This window comes from Chiloscyllium plagiosum, unplaced genomic scaffold, assembly GCF_037043375.1.
Source record: "Chiloscyllium plagiosum isolate Xiang-an unplaced genomic scaffold, Cpla_swu_hap1 HiC_scaffold_31, whole genome shotgun sequence".
Taxonomy (NCBI): Eukaryota; Metazoa; Chordata; class Chondrichthyes; order Orectolobiformes; family Hemiscylliidae; genus Chiloscyllium; species Chiloscyllium plagiosum.
The window spans coordinates 22,609,432-22,626,641 of NW_028270169.1; the positions used below are offsets into that span (position 1 = coordinate 22,609,432).

The 17,210-nt window shown below is 39.2% G+C and overlaps 1 protein-coding gene across 1 annotated transcript in view; it reads right to left on the reverse strand.

Annotated features, from left to right (window-relative positions):
* LOC122564001 (protein phosphatase Slingshot homolog 2) overlaps positions 1-16,285 on the reverse strand; it is a 170,071-nt gene extending 153,786 nt beyond the window's left edge. The window contains exon 1 of the mRNA XM_043718419.2: positions 16,085-16,285. Within this exon, the coding sequence (XP_043574354.2) occupies positions 16,085-16,147 (63 nt within the window). The 5' untranslated portion in view covers positions 16,148-16,285. The remainder of the gene's footprint in view (positions 1-16,084) is intronic.
* Positions 16,286-17,210: the final 925 nt, after the last annotated feature.

Below are 17,210 nucleotides of genomic sequence, written 5' to 3' on the forward strand. Positions count from 1 at the left end.
TAGACATTGCACATCTTATAATTATAATAACTGATCATTAAGGAGGTTAATGCTGTGCACGAAAAAAACCTCAAGGTAACTGAGAGGAGTTAGCATAGTTTTGCAAAAGGGAAACCATGTTTATGTAAATTATTAAGAGTTATTTGAAGCAATAACATGCTGCAGATAAACTGGAGTCCATTGACACACTCTATTTGAATTGCAAGAAGGTTTATGACAAGGTCCCACAAAAAAAAGAGGAGTTCAAAGTAATGGTGGTGACATCCAAACATGCATAGAAGATGGGCTGGCTGGCAGAAAATAGAACATGCATAAATGTGCCTTTTCTTGACTGGCACGATCTGAAAAGTGGGGATTTCAGGGGTCTGTACTGCAGCATTTACAATTTTTGTCAGAGATTTAAATGTAGAAAAGTGGGCCCTCTTATGGCGCAGTGGTAGTGTCCCTACCCTGGACCAGAAAGACCTGGGTTCAAGTCTCACCTCTCCAGAAGCATATAAGATGATCTTTGAACAGGTTGATGAGAAAAATAGATTAAACAAGTAAATGAAGGGAAGTGAAGGCAAATATTGCAACAACTCAGACAGAATAAGTATGAATGTTGCGAAAAAGTCAAAAGGAGGTTGCAGACTGACAGATAGGTTCAATGACTGGACAAAAGTCTGGTAGGTGGAATACAATGGAAACAGAATGATTCACTTTGGCAGGAAGAATGAAAAATTGGATGTTACTTAAACCGAGAATGACTGCAAAGATCCAAGGTGCAGCAGGATCTAAGTGTTTTAGTGCAGGAGTGATAATAGTTTGCACGCAGTTACAGTATTAATCAAGACAGCTAATAGCATGTTATCCCTTCTGTTCAATTGCTTTCATAATAAAAGTAGAGGCTATCCTTACAGTACCCAGTTTTGGTCTCCTTACTTAAATGAAGAATATAAATCCGTTGGCAGTTCAGAAGAGGTTTATGAGATTGATTCTTGGAATGTGTGGGTTGTTCTTATGAGGAAATGTTGGACAGACTGGGTTCATTTCCAGTGGAGTCTAAAAGAGTAACTTGATGAGTTAAGATCCTGAACTGTTTTAACAAGATCGTCGTGGAAATGATGCTTCCTCTTGTGGGAGAGTCCAGAAATAGAGGGTACCATTTTAAAAGTAAGGGTTGCCCTTCAATGATGAGATTGTTTGCCCCCCCTCTGAGGGTTGTATGATTCTGGGATTCTCTGCCTCAGACAGTGTGGAGGCAGGGTCATTGAATATTTAAAGATGAATGTATATTGATTCCCTTGACTAACATGAATCTAAGGCAACAGAACAGAACAGGCCCTTCGGCCCTCGATGCTGTGCCAACTTTTTATCCTACTCTAAGATCAGACTAACCTACGTACTCTTCATTGTACTAACTTCTATGTGTCTAAGAGTAGCTCAAAATGTCCCTAATGTATCTGACTCTAGTACCACTACTGAGTGCATTCCATGCATCCACCTCGGAGTAAAGAACCTACCTCGGACATCTCCCCTAAACCTTCCTCCAATTACCTTAAAATTATGCTCCCTAGTGATAGACACTTCCGCCATGGGAAAAATTCTCTGCCTATCCATTCAATGCCTCTCAACATCTTGTAAGCCACTATCAGGTCACCTCTTATCCTTCTTCACTCCAATGAGAAAAGCCCTAGCTCCCTCAACCTTTCTTTGTAAGACATACCCTTCAGTCCAGGCAGCATCCTCTGAACCCTCTCTAAAGCTTCCACATCTTTCCTAAAATTAGGTGACCAGAACTGAACACAATATTCCAATTGTGGTCTAACCAGGACTCTATAGAGCTGCAGCATAACCTCACGGCTCTTAAACTCAATTCCCACGCTAATGAAAGCCAATAAACCATAAACCTTAACAATTCTATCAACTTGGGTGGCAACTTTTAGGGATTTATGGATAGGGACTCCAAGATCCCTCTGTTCCTCCACACTGCCAAGAATCTGCCTTTAACCCTATATTCTACATTCAAATTTAACCTTCCAAAAGTGACTGACTTCATCCTTTTTCTGGTTGAACTCCATCTGCCACTTATCAACCCAGTCCTGCATCCTATCAATGTCCCGTTGCAACATACAACTGCCTTCCACACTATCCACAACTGCACCAACTTTCGTGTCATTGGCAAACTTACTAATCCATTTCCTCATCCAAGTCATTTATATATATCACAGAGCAGTGGTCCTAAAACCTATCACTGCAGACCACCACTGGTCACCGAGCTCCTGTCATCATCAAGGATAGATGGAGAGTGTGGAATTTGAAACACAAAAAGATCAGCTATAGTCTTATAGAATGGCCAAGTAGACTCAAGGGGCCAAATGGGCTACTTCTGCTCCTAGTCTGCATATTTCCATGCATGAATACTGACTTGGATTAAAGATAGTAACCCAAACAGATCCCAGACTTCCTTGGGCATCTTAAATCAGATAATTCTTAATTCTCATGTCGCTATTGTATTATTCTGTTACAGAAAATCACTAGCAGTCTTTGCAGGGGATTGACTGGTTATACTGATTAGAAACTTAACTGGACCAGTTATATAAATGCTGTGGCTACAAGGGCAGGTCAGAAGCTGGGAATTCTACGACAAGTAACTTATCTTTTGATTCCCTGAAGCACAACCATTATTTGTAAAGACACCAGTCAACTGTGTATCGGAACACTCTCCACTTGCCTGGATCAGTGCAGCTCCAACAAACTCAACATCAAGTACCGCAAAATAGCCCATTTGATCAACATTCCATCCTCCACATTCGTCCACCTCTAGCCCACAGCTGCAGGAAGGGGTACTATTTACAAGATGCACTGCTTTAAATCCCAGATCTCTTTCAACAGCTCCTTCTGAAGCGGTGACCTCTACTACCCAGAAGAACAAGGCAGCAGACACATGGTAAAATTACCATTTGCAAATTCTCCTCTAAGCCACATACTATTCTGACTTGGAACTATATCACTGTTCCTTCTATGTTGCTGGGTCAAAATCCTATAACTTCATTTCAATAGTATGTGGAAAGCACTGCAGCACGTTCCTGCAGTGGTCCAAAGCGCAAGTCACAATAAGTTTTTCCAAGCAGTGCCACAGGGATCAGTGCTGGGGCCACAGTTATATACAATATATATTGGATGAGAAAAGTGAATATATTACAACCAAGTTTGCAGGTGACACAAAAAAAAAGGTGTGAAGCTCAATGATGAGGACGACAAATGCCTGCAGAAAAATACAGATAGGTTACATTAGTGGCCAAAAACATGGTTGACAGAATATAATATGGAAAAATCTGTGAAAGCGCAGGAGAGGTAGTTTCCTCTTCTAAGAGGAAAGAATCTCGGAGCAGAGAGCAAAATCTTAGCATAAGATTTTTAAGACTTGGAGGTGCCGATGTTAGACTGAGGTGGACAAAATTAAAGATCACACAACACCAGGCTATAGTCCAACAGGTTCATTTGGAATCACTAGCTTTCGAAGTGCTGCTATTTCATCAGGTGGTTGTGCCATCTGATGAAGAAGCAGCGCTTCGAAAGCTAGTGGCTCTAAATAAACCTGTTGGACTATAACCTGGTGTTGTGTGATCTTTAACTTTGTTTATTTTTAAGACAGAAGCAAGGAGGAATTTTTTCTCTCAGAGATGAATCTGTATAATTCTTTGTCACAGAGGACATTTGAGGCTGGACCATTAAATATATTCAAGGCACAGATAGCTTTTTTAACCAAGAAGGAAATCAAGGATCATTGGAAAAAGCAGGAACATGGAGTTGAGGGTTATCTGATCAGTCTTGATTAGTTGAACGGCAGAACAGACTCAATGGATTGAATGGCCTACTTCTGATCCTGGTCTTATGTTTTTAATTAGAGATGGGCAACAGACATTGGGTTTGCTGGAAACATAACATACCACAGTGACTTAAACAAAAGCTTTCTTTATTGAATAACAAACTTCTTTCTTTGACTCCAACACAATGCTGGAGAAATTCAGCAGATCTGGCAGCATCTATGGAGAGAGATAGAAGAGTTTACATTTACACTCCCATAGTTTCTGCCCTCATTAGTTAGGTTTAGAACATCACCTGCTTGGCCAAAATCATATTTCCTCTCCCTCTTCAAAAGGCTGAAGATGTGTGAAGTTCAGGAGAGGGGTTGTCACTGGAGCCAAAACAGTATCTCTGCCTTTTCTCCACAGATGTTGCCAGTGTTGAAGATATTTGGTCTTTGTTCCCATGGTTTAATGAAGAGGTGATGACCTGACTACTTACGCCTTTAAAATATTTAAGTACATGACTGAGACATCGAAAATATATTCAAAACTAAATATCTGTTTACACAAGTACACCACCCTTTAATCATGAAAAAATTACATTCACACAAAACACCACCGCAAAAGGCACCAACATCTATTCATTATTTTGCCCCTTGTACTGAAAGCTAATTCGACCCATATCATTTACACAATAATTGCATGTTACTGATCTGCTTGAACAGCATGGTACAAAGGCTAGGATTGTACAGGTGATTATGTATAAAAGGAAATTGTGCTGCAGCTTGTAATACCATAGCAGGTACCAGAAACATTAAAGTATAACACACCAATAAAAAACTCATGCATTCATTTAAACAGAGGCAAAAAAGGTAACTTTAAAACATGGACACAGAGTTGCAGCATGTCTCTTCATGCTTTAGAGAAAGGGTTCCAAACAACACAGAAGAGAGAGGTGTAAGTATATTTCATTTGTATAGGCATTAGGAACTTAATTGGCACTGGGCAATTTCAAATCAATTTTCTTACTTATATGTGATAACTGCAACAAGGCTTATGGGGAAATCACTAATTAATCTCCTCATGGAACTCCCTTCGTAACAAATAATAGCCTGCCCAGTTAGAACTCATCACATTAGTTCTTCATAGGCTTTTGTCCCTTCTTCCGTAGTTATGTTGGAGAGGGAGCTCGCAATGTCCATAAATGCTTTTGGTGCCTTCGGAGAGGTGGGCACTGCAGGTTACAATGCTTTATTTCCCCCAGAAAACCTCCATTTTGACTTAGTGCATCCCTCTCCCCCAAACCCCTTCACTTTTAATGGTTCACATCACCCTCAGCAGGCCTTGCATGTAATTATCTAATTGGCAACATGAGAGATTTACTGGTGGTGGTCAGTTGTGGTACTGGGGGTGGTTGAAGGAAGAAAATGGATGGTGGGAATACCATTCAGTTGTATGCAAGACCATTTCCAGATATAGAGGAAAAAAATCAGCAAAATGTAAAGCAGACCCAGAAGGGCTTCTGTGGCAGTGATAGTGTCCCTACCTCTGAGCTAAAAGGCCTGTATTCAAATCCCACCTGTTCCAGAGATGTAACATTTCTGGACAGGTTGTTTAGAAACATCTATGAAGCAGACCCAGGGACAAGTCTGCAGCACTTTCTCTCTCTAACTTAATGTATGCCACGTGTCCCAAAAGTTTGGAAATAGGCCATTCAACCCATCAAGCCCACAACGAACACTATCCCATCCAGACCCAGAACCCTATCCTATCCCTGCAACTCTGCATTTCCCATGTCTAAACCACTTAGCCTATACATCCTTGGACGCTATGGGCAATTTAGGATGGCCAACCTACCTAACCTGCAAACCTGTGGAATGCAGGAGGAAACCAGAGCACCCAGAGGAAATCCACGCAGCCAATCATCTGAGGATGAAATCAAATCTGGGTCCTTGGCTCTTTGAGGCAGCAGTGCTAATCACTGAGCCACCATGCCCACAGTCTAAGAGCTGTTAAATTTTCCTGTTCTATTCAGCATCTCTGATTATAAAATAGCCAAAGAAGAAAATGCCCATCTAAAGTTGCAAATATGTTAGATATTAATAGCCACTGTGTCGAGGGTGCTGTGTTAAATGTCAATAGTTCTTCAGCATAACTAATAAAATTGGGAAGGTATTTAATGGAAAATTTAACGGACTCTGTGGATGGAAGAACGGAGCAGATCTTTGCAGAAATCAGATATTTCTCAGTAGACAAAACTATGCAGAATTCTGTACAACTTTGTACTGTTCACATTGTTAGATGTTCATATTCCAAGTTGGAGACTTTTTAAAATTATATAAAGTCCTATAACCTTCGATGCAGTCACTTGACTTCATTAGACCAATGGGCAATCTTTCCCTTTTTTTAATAAAAATGCATTGTGTCAACTCTCAAAACAGATTTGAGATGTAGTTTATTGTCATGCTGCACTAAATTGAAGCCCAACTGGAAAGGAACATTATTTATTGTTCAACACCAAAACAGAGCCACTACTTTTGGGATAACAGAGTGGCTCAGTATTAGCATTGTTGCCTCTCAGTGTCAGGTCCAAGGTCTGATTCCACTCTCGGGTGACTGTTGAGTTTACACATTTTCCCCATGTCTATATGGGTTTCTTCCAGGCACTCTGGTTTCCTCCCAGAGTCTAAAAAATGTGATTGGCTATGCTAAAATTGCCCAATGGGCAGGTTAGGTTGATTACCCATGGGAAACACAGGGTAGGTAGTGGATCTGGTTGGGATGCTCTTCAGAGGATCGGTGTGGACACCATGGACCAAATTTTCTGCTTCCACAGTGTAGAGATTCTATGATTCTATGACTGCTGCAAGCCATCATAGATGGTGTGATGTTCTATGACAGAGACGGTATGCCATTAACCAAAATGTTATGAGGGTTCACTCAATACCAGAGATTATTTACCAAATCAAAAGGTTCCTTGGCTTGGTTCTTGTTGTGGTTATCACCTGATCAATCAGTGCAATGGTACGAGTACTCTAACTGATCTCAGCAGAAAGGGTAGAAGATTGAAACCAGGTTTCCCCCCTCCGATCATTATCCAATTATTATAAATAATTGGTATTACTGTAAAATTCAGCAATTTAAAATCTGTTGAAGCAAAATCTTGTATTAAAAGGTCTTTGTTTTCAACAGAGAGCAACAGGATGCATGACTGCAACCAGGAAACCAAGTAAGAGCACAGCAGGATGTGAGATGTTCTTCCATCTGCTACATAAATTTTGGTTTAAAGTAGAGAAGCCGTTCAACCTGCACAGCAGAGCAGTTAAACTAAGAAATACTCCAGTCAGTAACTATTCCAAAACATTATTCTGTCAGTATTTTAATTTTTAAAAAAAGTTCCAGGTGCTTTTCATGGATACCGTCCAATTTAATTGTTATTGGTACCTCATCACAAATTCAGAAACACAAATTGACGTAGACTGTTAAACAGAAGTTGACCTTTAGAAGGTTTTTGTTTGCAAAAATGTACTTTCTATATTAAAAATAGAAGTCATCTCATACTCTAATACACATGGTAGACAAAACATATTTTTACCTATAAGGCAGAATCCTGTAAGCAAAAAAAACATTTATGTTGCTGTTGCACACTTGGAAATTTGGTAGTTCTGCTTTTGTCCTGATGACGAAAACTTCATTGAGAATTTTTTTCCCCTGTAACACACTGCCAAGTGACAAAAAAGTTTCTTTATTGATTGCTGCATATCAATTTAGATTGTATACTGCACAGGCAGAATAGTGAAGGAATCCTTAAAAATAAGCCAAAAAATTTCATCCCACACCCCAACATTTCATAAAACAAAAGACCCATGAAGTGAAAAATTATTTCTCATTCTTTGGGTTTTTTGAAAGAACAAATGCTCCTTTCTGCACGAACTTGTTTTGTAATTTAAAAAAAAATCAAATATTCTGTCAACCCCAGCTTTATTTGTTCAAAAGTGCAATGTTACACCATATTTTGTTTAAAAAAACTTCATTAACTTACAAATAATCAAAATCGCCCATGCGTCCATTTCCCATTTTATTTTGAAAGCATCTGATCATCCTGATCACTTCTACTTCTAGAATGCCTCCTTGCATTTACACAGATCCTTTAACATTATTAAACATTAGAGCACTTCACAGAAAGTTTGACACCAAGGTGATACTGGGACAGATGACTGAGGCAGGTTCTAAGAGTGAATGTCATAAAGAGAAAGAAATAAGGAGAGATAGAACTGTTCATGGATTAATTTCAGAAATTAAAGCCCAGACAACTGAAGTCACAGCAGTCAACCATATAACAAAGACTGGGGACACCGATGATACCAGAATCAGAGAAGCAGAGATCAGACAGCATTGCAGGAGACTACCGAATTTTGGTAGGACAAGCTATTTATTAAAAGTATATCATTTCAATATGGTTTAGGACAAAAAAATTGCAAATGCTGGAATCCAAAATAGACAGGCAGGAGACTGAAAGAACAGAACAGGCCAGGCATTATCAGGAGGTGGAGAAGTCGACATTTCGGGTGTAATCTTTCTTCCAGGCTGGAAGTGGGTGTGGGGGGCGCTGCAAATAAAGTGGGTGATGGGGGCAGGATGGTGAAGCGGCGATAGGTGAAGACAAGTAGACCAACCAGGTCGTACCCTCTACCTGTCTTCATCTTATCCCCACTTCACCACCCTGGCCCCACCACTCCCTTTATTTGCAGCTCCCCCCCCAGTTCTGAAGGGTTATACCAGAAACGTTGACTTCACCTCCTGATGCTGCCTGGCCTATTGTGTTCTTTCAGCCTCCTGCCTGTCTATTCATTATTTGAATATGCCATTAGAACAATTCCAAATAGAGCTCGAGTCTGCCTGGACCACAAAATACCCTCATTTGTTAATTATTTTCAAAATGGAAACTGCATGTGTGCATCCCCTGACAGCTCAGTAAGTAAACACATCAGATGTAGTTCAAACGCAAGTGAATCGAAGGGCTAAGTATGAAAAAAAACCAAAAGAACTGCAGATGCTGGAAATTAGAAACCAAAACAGAAATTGCTGGAAAGACTCAGCAGGTCTGGCTACAAGTCACTGGATCCAAAAGATAAACCCTGCTTGGTCTCCACAGATGCTGCCAAGCCTGCTGAGCATTTCCAGCAATTTTATTTTTGTTTGGGCGAATTGTGAATTTGTAGCAGATCAACTGATCGCATCCAACATCATGGTGGCAACTAGTCAAATTTCTCATGTTTGGACACGGTTGTGAGGTTCCCTTCTCCATACTGAAGGATCCTATCGGCTCACTATTTGGACTAACCCTCCAAAAAAATATGATCTAGCAGAAGACACCAGAGACTGTTGGCACTCATGCAACAGTGAAGCACCCTGGAACATTTCACTAATTTAAAGGGATTACGTAAAAAAAAAAGCTACTGTTGGTATCACCTAGCGGAACGAAGAAGAAATAGAAAAGTCTGTGCAAACATTTCTTCACAGCCATTCTTTCAGAATAAATTACACTAAATTGCAATGTTGGTACAACTGCAATCCGTGGGGAGTTAACATCCTACCTGTGGAAAACACGTGGCTTTAGCTCAGTAGTTATTTCGATTTGACTCTGGCTTTAAAACAAAAGACAGGTTTATAGCAGTTATTACATACACACAATATGGAGTCTTGGAAGGCAACTCTCTCTTTCTATTCCTTTGCCCAAGAATACATTCTAAATATGCACCAAAGGAAATAGAAATCAAAACCTCTGATTCATTTCTTAAAAACTGTGCCCAATTAATTCATGACACACAGTGCTCAATTCTGAGCTCATACAATCTGATGAGTATGAGCTCTCTGCAACTGGAATGTCTTACAATCAAAAACAAAGTGACACACCCTTCATGAGCACTGTACAAAAATTAGAATGGATACTGAATGCATCAAAAGTATTTGGGAAAAAAAAACAGGTTCACTCATTTATAACTCAAATTGGTAAACTACTTTATGGTTAATCAAGAAACCAAAGTTTGTACTTCTTCCTTTGTTAATGAGCTTGTTTCACAATTGTAAGACTAATTAGGAAAAATCAGTACAAAATCTCTACACTAGACAAGGTAAAAAGGCTCAAATAGTTTTTAAGAACAGATCACCCTTGAACCATTGATTATTGAGACACTCACTACTATCTGAGACACTTATCAAAAGCAACAGATCTCTGACAAATTCCAGTTATAATACAACTCCTTGGTAAAAACACCCCACTGTTGCCAGTAAAAAACTGTAATAATGACAAGCCAAAAAAATCCAACCTCTTCAGTCAAGTCAGCTTTAATTCAGCCTGGACACTGTTGCTCAACTCAGAAAACTGTAGGTTTGAATATACAACTCAGAGTTTGAGATGAAGTTGGGGAGCAATTTCTTAGCTCCTAGCAATTCATTAAGATCCATAGTTTCAATTGCATTCAGAGCTGCATGTGGTGACAAACTCCCTGAATATGCAATCTGTCCATATGAGCAATATGACAAAATGGAATTGGTGAAGTTTTAGCAGTTCATAAAGTATCTGGACACCAGTGGAACAAACAACTAGCATTTATAATAACAATAAAAACCAGATAATTTATTACTGTTCCCACTGGTAGAACAGACCCACCCTAGCTGACAACAGAATGGCATTGACAATCCTGATCATTGGTTCCTGATACCCATTAACCTCATGATGTCATGTCAAGGAAACTTCCTGCTGATTACCATCTACAGTCTTCCCTCAAGTAATGATGAAATCAGTACTTCGCAATGTTGAGCGCCAGTTGGAAAAATAACAGAGGTTTGTTTATAAAAATAAGTTATCAGTCCCTATGAAAATCATAACATGGGTCACTGATAAATTTCAAATTTTTTCTACTTATCGATTGCTTCAGAATAAATATACACAAATCAACTTTGTTTTACCAAACAATCACAAAAGAGCCTCTGACACCTTGAGATATGACCATCTTTTCAGGACTCAGTGAGGAAACACAGCACCATCTCAATGGTGCAATTGAGTTCAACTCAGTATTAACAAGGAACTAAATCTTTCTAGTTTGCACAGAGCAGTACTACAGAGCAAACTGCTCATCAGGAGTGCATCATATCCTAGGTTTGAAGATTTAGTCAGACCCTGGATGTTCCAATCTTGCACATCAAGAAATCAGTAAACAACTTATGTCATAGAAAAAAAAGGGGCTATTCTGTCATCAATCAATACATTCTGTTTTTGGATGAACAGAACATAAAGTTGCACTACTGTGCATATTACAGTGAACCTTGATCATTTGTTTAATCTCATTCTAGGTACTGCAGTGAAATATGAATTAGACAGTGCATGGCACAATATTTCCATTCTCAAAGAGGCAGCAGAAAAACACAAACAGAAAACAAAGGAATAACAATAAAAGAAAACAGTCATTACAGCAAAGAAAAAACTGATGAATCAGAAAATCCAGCAGGCAACAGGTATGCATGCTTGTCATGACATAAGTTGGACTATATTTCATTGGCTTTTAAAACGTAAAACCTTTGTTCAAAACATTCTATTTTCAAGATAAAGATTCGCCATTTACACTGTGATTACTTGTCATCATCTATCTTATGTACTTGTAGTTGTTAGAAAGTTGCAAATTGTGGCAAGGATATCCAACAGCAGCCAACTTAAAGATTTTCAAACCGTCAAGTGGAAAATCATGTTTCTGCCAGCATAGGCAAGCTCCAGCTTGGAGCATAACCAGTCTGTAAAATGAAATTGGTCAGTGCCACTAGTACTGCCATAGGGACCCCTACCATGCACAGGTCCAGATGAAATCTGATACAAATCCACAACCACTTACTACGTTTCAAGCCATTATTTGTGCTTGGTCATACAGTCATTGAGCTGTGCAGCATAGAAACAGACCCTTTGGTCCAATTCATCTATGCCAACTAGATATCCTAAATTAATCTTTCCCCACTGGCTAGCATTTGGCCCATGTCCCTCCAAACCCTTCCTATTCATATATCCATCCAGATACCTTTTAAAATTTGTAACTGTACCAGCTTCTACCACTTCCTCTGACAACTCATTCCATACATGCATCACGCTCTGCGTGAAAAAGTTGCCCTTAGGTCTTTTTTACATCTTTCCCCTCTTGACTTAAACCTATTCCCTTTAGTTTTGAATTTGGGACAGTTTACTAATCTAACATTAAAATGAATGTTCATTTCCTACATTTTCACTAGCATTGATGCACTATACGTTGCTTGCTATGACAAAGTTGCCAGATTTTGCACTGGGATTTAGTTTGTTGCCACATAAACAAATCCTTTCAGCTGTATCATACCAGTTTAATTGTGCCAATAAATCACACTCCAATGAGCTCATTTTCTTCATATTTCTGTCTATTCATTCAGAACCTCCACAATTCATAGTCTAATCTGAATGCTTACAGATTAATGGTCCTTAAAAAAATGTTTCCAGCCCTTCGCATAGTAAATAAATGACCTGATTCATATCAGAGCAAAGGTAATGATGGGTGATAGAATTCTGAGCAGAGACATCAAGGAGCAGAAATTCCACAATGACTATTCACAAAAAAAATTGTCAGAAACATTCAAAACACCAGACTAGCTGCTCCCATTTACCAACTCTATACGCTCACTCAGGGCTGGACTAACCCCATGCCAACCAACAGGTCAAAACAAACCAAGTCATTCAGAATATAACTAAATTATCACAGCTACACTACATTAACTAAGATGAGGTTTATCCTCAGGCAGTGACATGGTAGGTACATTAAGGGTGAAAACAGAAAATTCATAAAGCTGGCAACAGGACAAGTTTATTACACTGGTAATGAAATAAACCAGCCAGATGCTAAGCAAAAATACCACAGATGCTGGAAAACTGGAATTAACAAAACCAAAGTGCTAGACATACTCAGCAGACTTCACCACATCTGTGGAGTGGGGGTCAATTTTGAGTTAAATAGGGTTAGGATTAGGTTTCTTGGTCTGCTGAGATGAGATGACTAACAAGTGACTAAACTCTGGGCCTTCCTACGCTGCATAATTCATTGTCCTATGCTTCTGTGCATCTACCAATTCAATCACAAGCAGTGTGCTGAAAAGAGATACTTCAGTTTGCAAAATAACGATAAACTATATATGCACAACACAAGCTGACGCTCACTATTATCTGCTTGAAGACATTAGAAAACAGCCTCAAATCATCTAAAGCTTTTTCAGCACTACACCACTATCCTCATTTATTGATAACTGCAATAACTGAATAGTTTCAAAAAACAATTAAAATAAATTAAGATGCATGCCGCTGGCTGTATATTTAACTTTTCTTTAGTTTGTGTACTTATTTTTGCATTATATAAATCTGTGGTTAAGAAGGATTTTGAACCTAAAAATGCAAACAATACTTTGAAAGTAAATAAATCCATGAGACACGCATCAGCTGGTCAATGGTAGAGCCAAAACCACTCTGGTTTCTGTGGAACAGAGAAAGGAAATATTTCAGCCTGTGTTTCACGTGATCTCAACCAAGTGATCACATCTCACTTGTAATTTTTGACACTAAGGAAGGATAGTCTCTACTGTGATGTCTCAAAGAATAATAAGCTGCTGACACTCTAGTGCATAATTGGAAACACAAAACCATGGTTACTTCAGTACAGGGCTTATAATAGTATAAGAGATCACCTTCAAAAGAAAACAGCAAAACAGGTGAAATTTACTCTTTTTCCATTGAAATGTTATGAAAAATCTTTTTTAAAAAATGCAACTTTAATGGGTTTGATGATCAAAACTAAAACTCTCAGTAAAGTTTTTTCCACTAAATTAACAGTGTGTTGTAATCATTCTATGAGTATTATTTACCAACTTGAAACAACATTGTTTTATGCGATTCCCATTTTTCTTGCCTTTGTGCAGATTTGGTACAACAGGTCTGGGATCAAGCCAGGAATGTAAAAGTGCCTTCTAAAACTTTTAAATTAATAAACCGAAAACTGAAAATTATGAATTGCAATGAATGACCAAATTTATCTCTTACACTGACTTCCACTCCCATCAAAAAGGTTAACTTACTGGATGCGAAAAAGAATGAACCTTTTGAAATCTTTTGGATTTGAAAATACAAATTACACTGGATGCAAAATAAATGGCACAAGAGCAAACAAGTTAATAAACATAGTACAATCCAAATATAGGAAACACGTGGAAAGTTACTGAAAAAATAAATTACATTTGCATGCAGACAAGTTGGGGAAATTAGACTGCGCTCATTAAATAACTGTTCAATTACATTAAGACAGGAGGATACTGGGGAAGAGAGTGGAGATCTAATATCAAAGGCACAGATCTCAAACCTAATATCACCTGATCACTGCTCTCTATGCTTCTTTTCAGCATTGGCACTATTCTCAACCACAGGCTCTCATCATTCACCTAAGGCACTTGTATATTTAATGTCACTTAATCCAAGTTGATACCAAGCCAAGCTCTATGCACATATTTTGGCTTGTACTCCCCAGTACGACCAATACATACTGATAACCATTAAAAAAAACTTTTTCTGAAGCTTCAAGCAACAGACCATGAGTATTTATTTGTTTTTATTATTCATTTTATCTGATCCCCAGCACATAAGACCCATTTGGACAGCTGTACAGAGCAAAATCAAACTACACAATCTGTGACACTGGTAACTAAACTGGTCTTGCATTCCTGCATGCTTGCATCCTAAAGCAAGCACAGGCATATGAACACCCCCTATGCCTTCAAGTCACCCATAAGAGGGATTCTGCAGGAAATATCAAAGACAGCAACTTCAGGAATAAAATGAGAAGAAAATTTGTTATGCCCAAAATAACTACTGCCATCCAGAATGAACTACTTATTCTGTATAGGAACACAATTCGGAATTGGATGAAGGGTAGCATTTTGTTGCTATGGTATTTACTATACATTAGTCAAACTGTAAATAGCATCATTTTATTTAAGTGTTCTCTAATGATGCTTCTATGCTTCTAAGAGTTTACTGCATTAACAAAACCTACTTAATTTTCAGTCAAATCAATATTTAAGGTCTGGTTGGGGACTTAGTTCAGTAAGGTCATTTGCAAAATAGGAATAGGTACATCAAAAATCTAAACACAGTAAACAGCCTGCCTCAGCCAAAATATTTTCAAAATGCAAGGAAATATGCAATTACTGCATGCTAGATTTAATATATTCCTTTATTTTTGACTGAAACTTGATGTAACTACATCAGAAAGTGATAAAAATCAGAATTATAATGGAATAAGGAACTGATCATTTCTCGCTAGTGGCATATATAAAATTTCAGTTTTAAACGTGTCACTTGAATTGGGTGAAGTGATACATCATTGTTCTACAGTAAAAATCCAATAAATTGATGCTCTGATTCAGGAGTTAGCTACCAATTTTAAAAAGCCTTCCAAATAGGCTAACAAGAAAAAAAAGAGATGCAGAGAAGACTCGGTTTCCAGTGTTTAGAGTTACTATTTGAGACACATTTATCCCAGATTACAACGGAGTACAATATTGGGGAACGCCTCCAGTTTAACAGCAGCCTTGGCAATAGCGGTTTCCAACACCAACTACGCTGCGAGGCGACCGATGATGCAAAGCGTAACGGTTGTCAATAGTAACTCCTAATTGCTCTTTCACACACAATGCATTTTGCAAAATTTTCCTTATGGATTTACTAAGTGCTAAATGAAGTTTACACCCTACGATCGTTAAAAAAAAAGCCATACTACAAATAAACGCATTCGAGGAAGCGTCAATCGCTGTACACCAACCCCCAAAACAAATTAAATTTAAAAATCGTGTGAAAAATACACGTGAACTTAAAATTACTGCTGGAAAGTCGGGCCTATCAATCGACTTTCAACCAGGAAGCACGAGCGAGAGTTTAAGTATGCTCGATTAACCAGCTAAACGGCCATCGATGGACACTTCACCGTGCAGGAAGGTGAGAGGCGATTTATAAGCGGAATCTAGGCCAATAAATAAGTAAATTTCCCCACTGCATGTCATTGGGGGACACCGAGCCATTACATTCGAAAACGTTTATTTTTAAAACCCAGTGCGCGCGATCAGTCGCTGCTGGTGCTGCGCAGGCGCACTGGGGCAACGAGCGCCTTTCTGAGGGACGGTGTTGAACGGAGAAGCAGGAGGACGACGACGACGACGACGGGTAAGTGAAGAGAAACACTCACCGAAACACAGGGGCTTGAGGTGGTGCTGGGTGTCGGAGACCGCTGGACCGTTACGAGAGCCATCTATGGAGTCCCGAGCACATCAGATCTCATTCTCATCTAAGGAGGGATATCGGCTTCCCGTTAAATCTGTCAGGGCAATTGTGACAGCAACGCCCTGCGAGCGCGATGCTTGTTCACTCGCCGAGACTCTGCCGCTTCTACCGCCGGCGGCGTGTCTGCGCATGCGCAAGGCCCTTGCTCGCCTTGTCAATAAAACTTAACTCTTTCGGGGTCGAATTAAAAAGTCACCGGCGTGTTAAAGGCTGACATGACGGGCCAGGTCTCGGCTAATCCGGAACAGACCGAAGTCCAACTGCCCTGCACTATCGAACAACACATGAAAGATTGCAAAGATCATGTAGCGAGGCGAGTGAGGGGGAAAACAAACCTTCTGCAAGGCCTTGAAAGGGACAGGCAGTTCCTGTTGACGTTGAGCACAAACAAAGCAAATACCCTTTCGGGGGGTTTGAAATGTATTTTAAACATTACTGTTTGTCCAAAAGTTTCATAAAATAGGAACTCTTCCGCAACTGTTAAGACATTTGATTTACAAACCTTGGTGTGTTCAGCGAGCTGACCTCCAATCTGCCGTAATGACCCAATCTAGAAAAGGATTGGTGGGGTCAGGGGAAACAACCAGGATTTCTGCTTTTGATGGTTTTCTGCTATCCCTGGCGCAACTGGCAATGATCAATTGAATATCGAAATATGCCATTCTCCACAAAACTCATGCATAAAGATTACATACCTGTGCCAAGAACTGTATTCCACTGCAATAGTTAATGAGTGCAGGATGAATATAATACTGTAATTGAGAATTATAATGATCACTATTGTGTAATTAAGGGTTTTTGCCTGATCTTCTCAGTTTCCCTTTGCCCCACCTCATGCAATAGTAATAGCTTATTTTGGGTTGCAATTCAAAAGCACAAGTGCCCTGCTGTATAATGTCCAAAATGGCTGTTACTAAAATCTTGGTTTGGACAGTGTCTATACACACATTTCTATTCAAATCTGAGAAAATGCTGGAAAATCTCAGCATCTGTAAGGAGAAAAAAAGAGCTGACGTTTAGACTCGCAATAT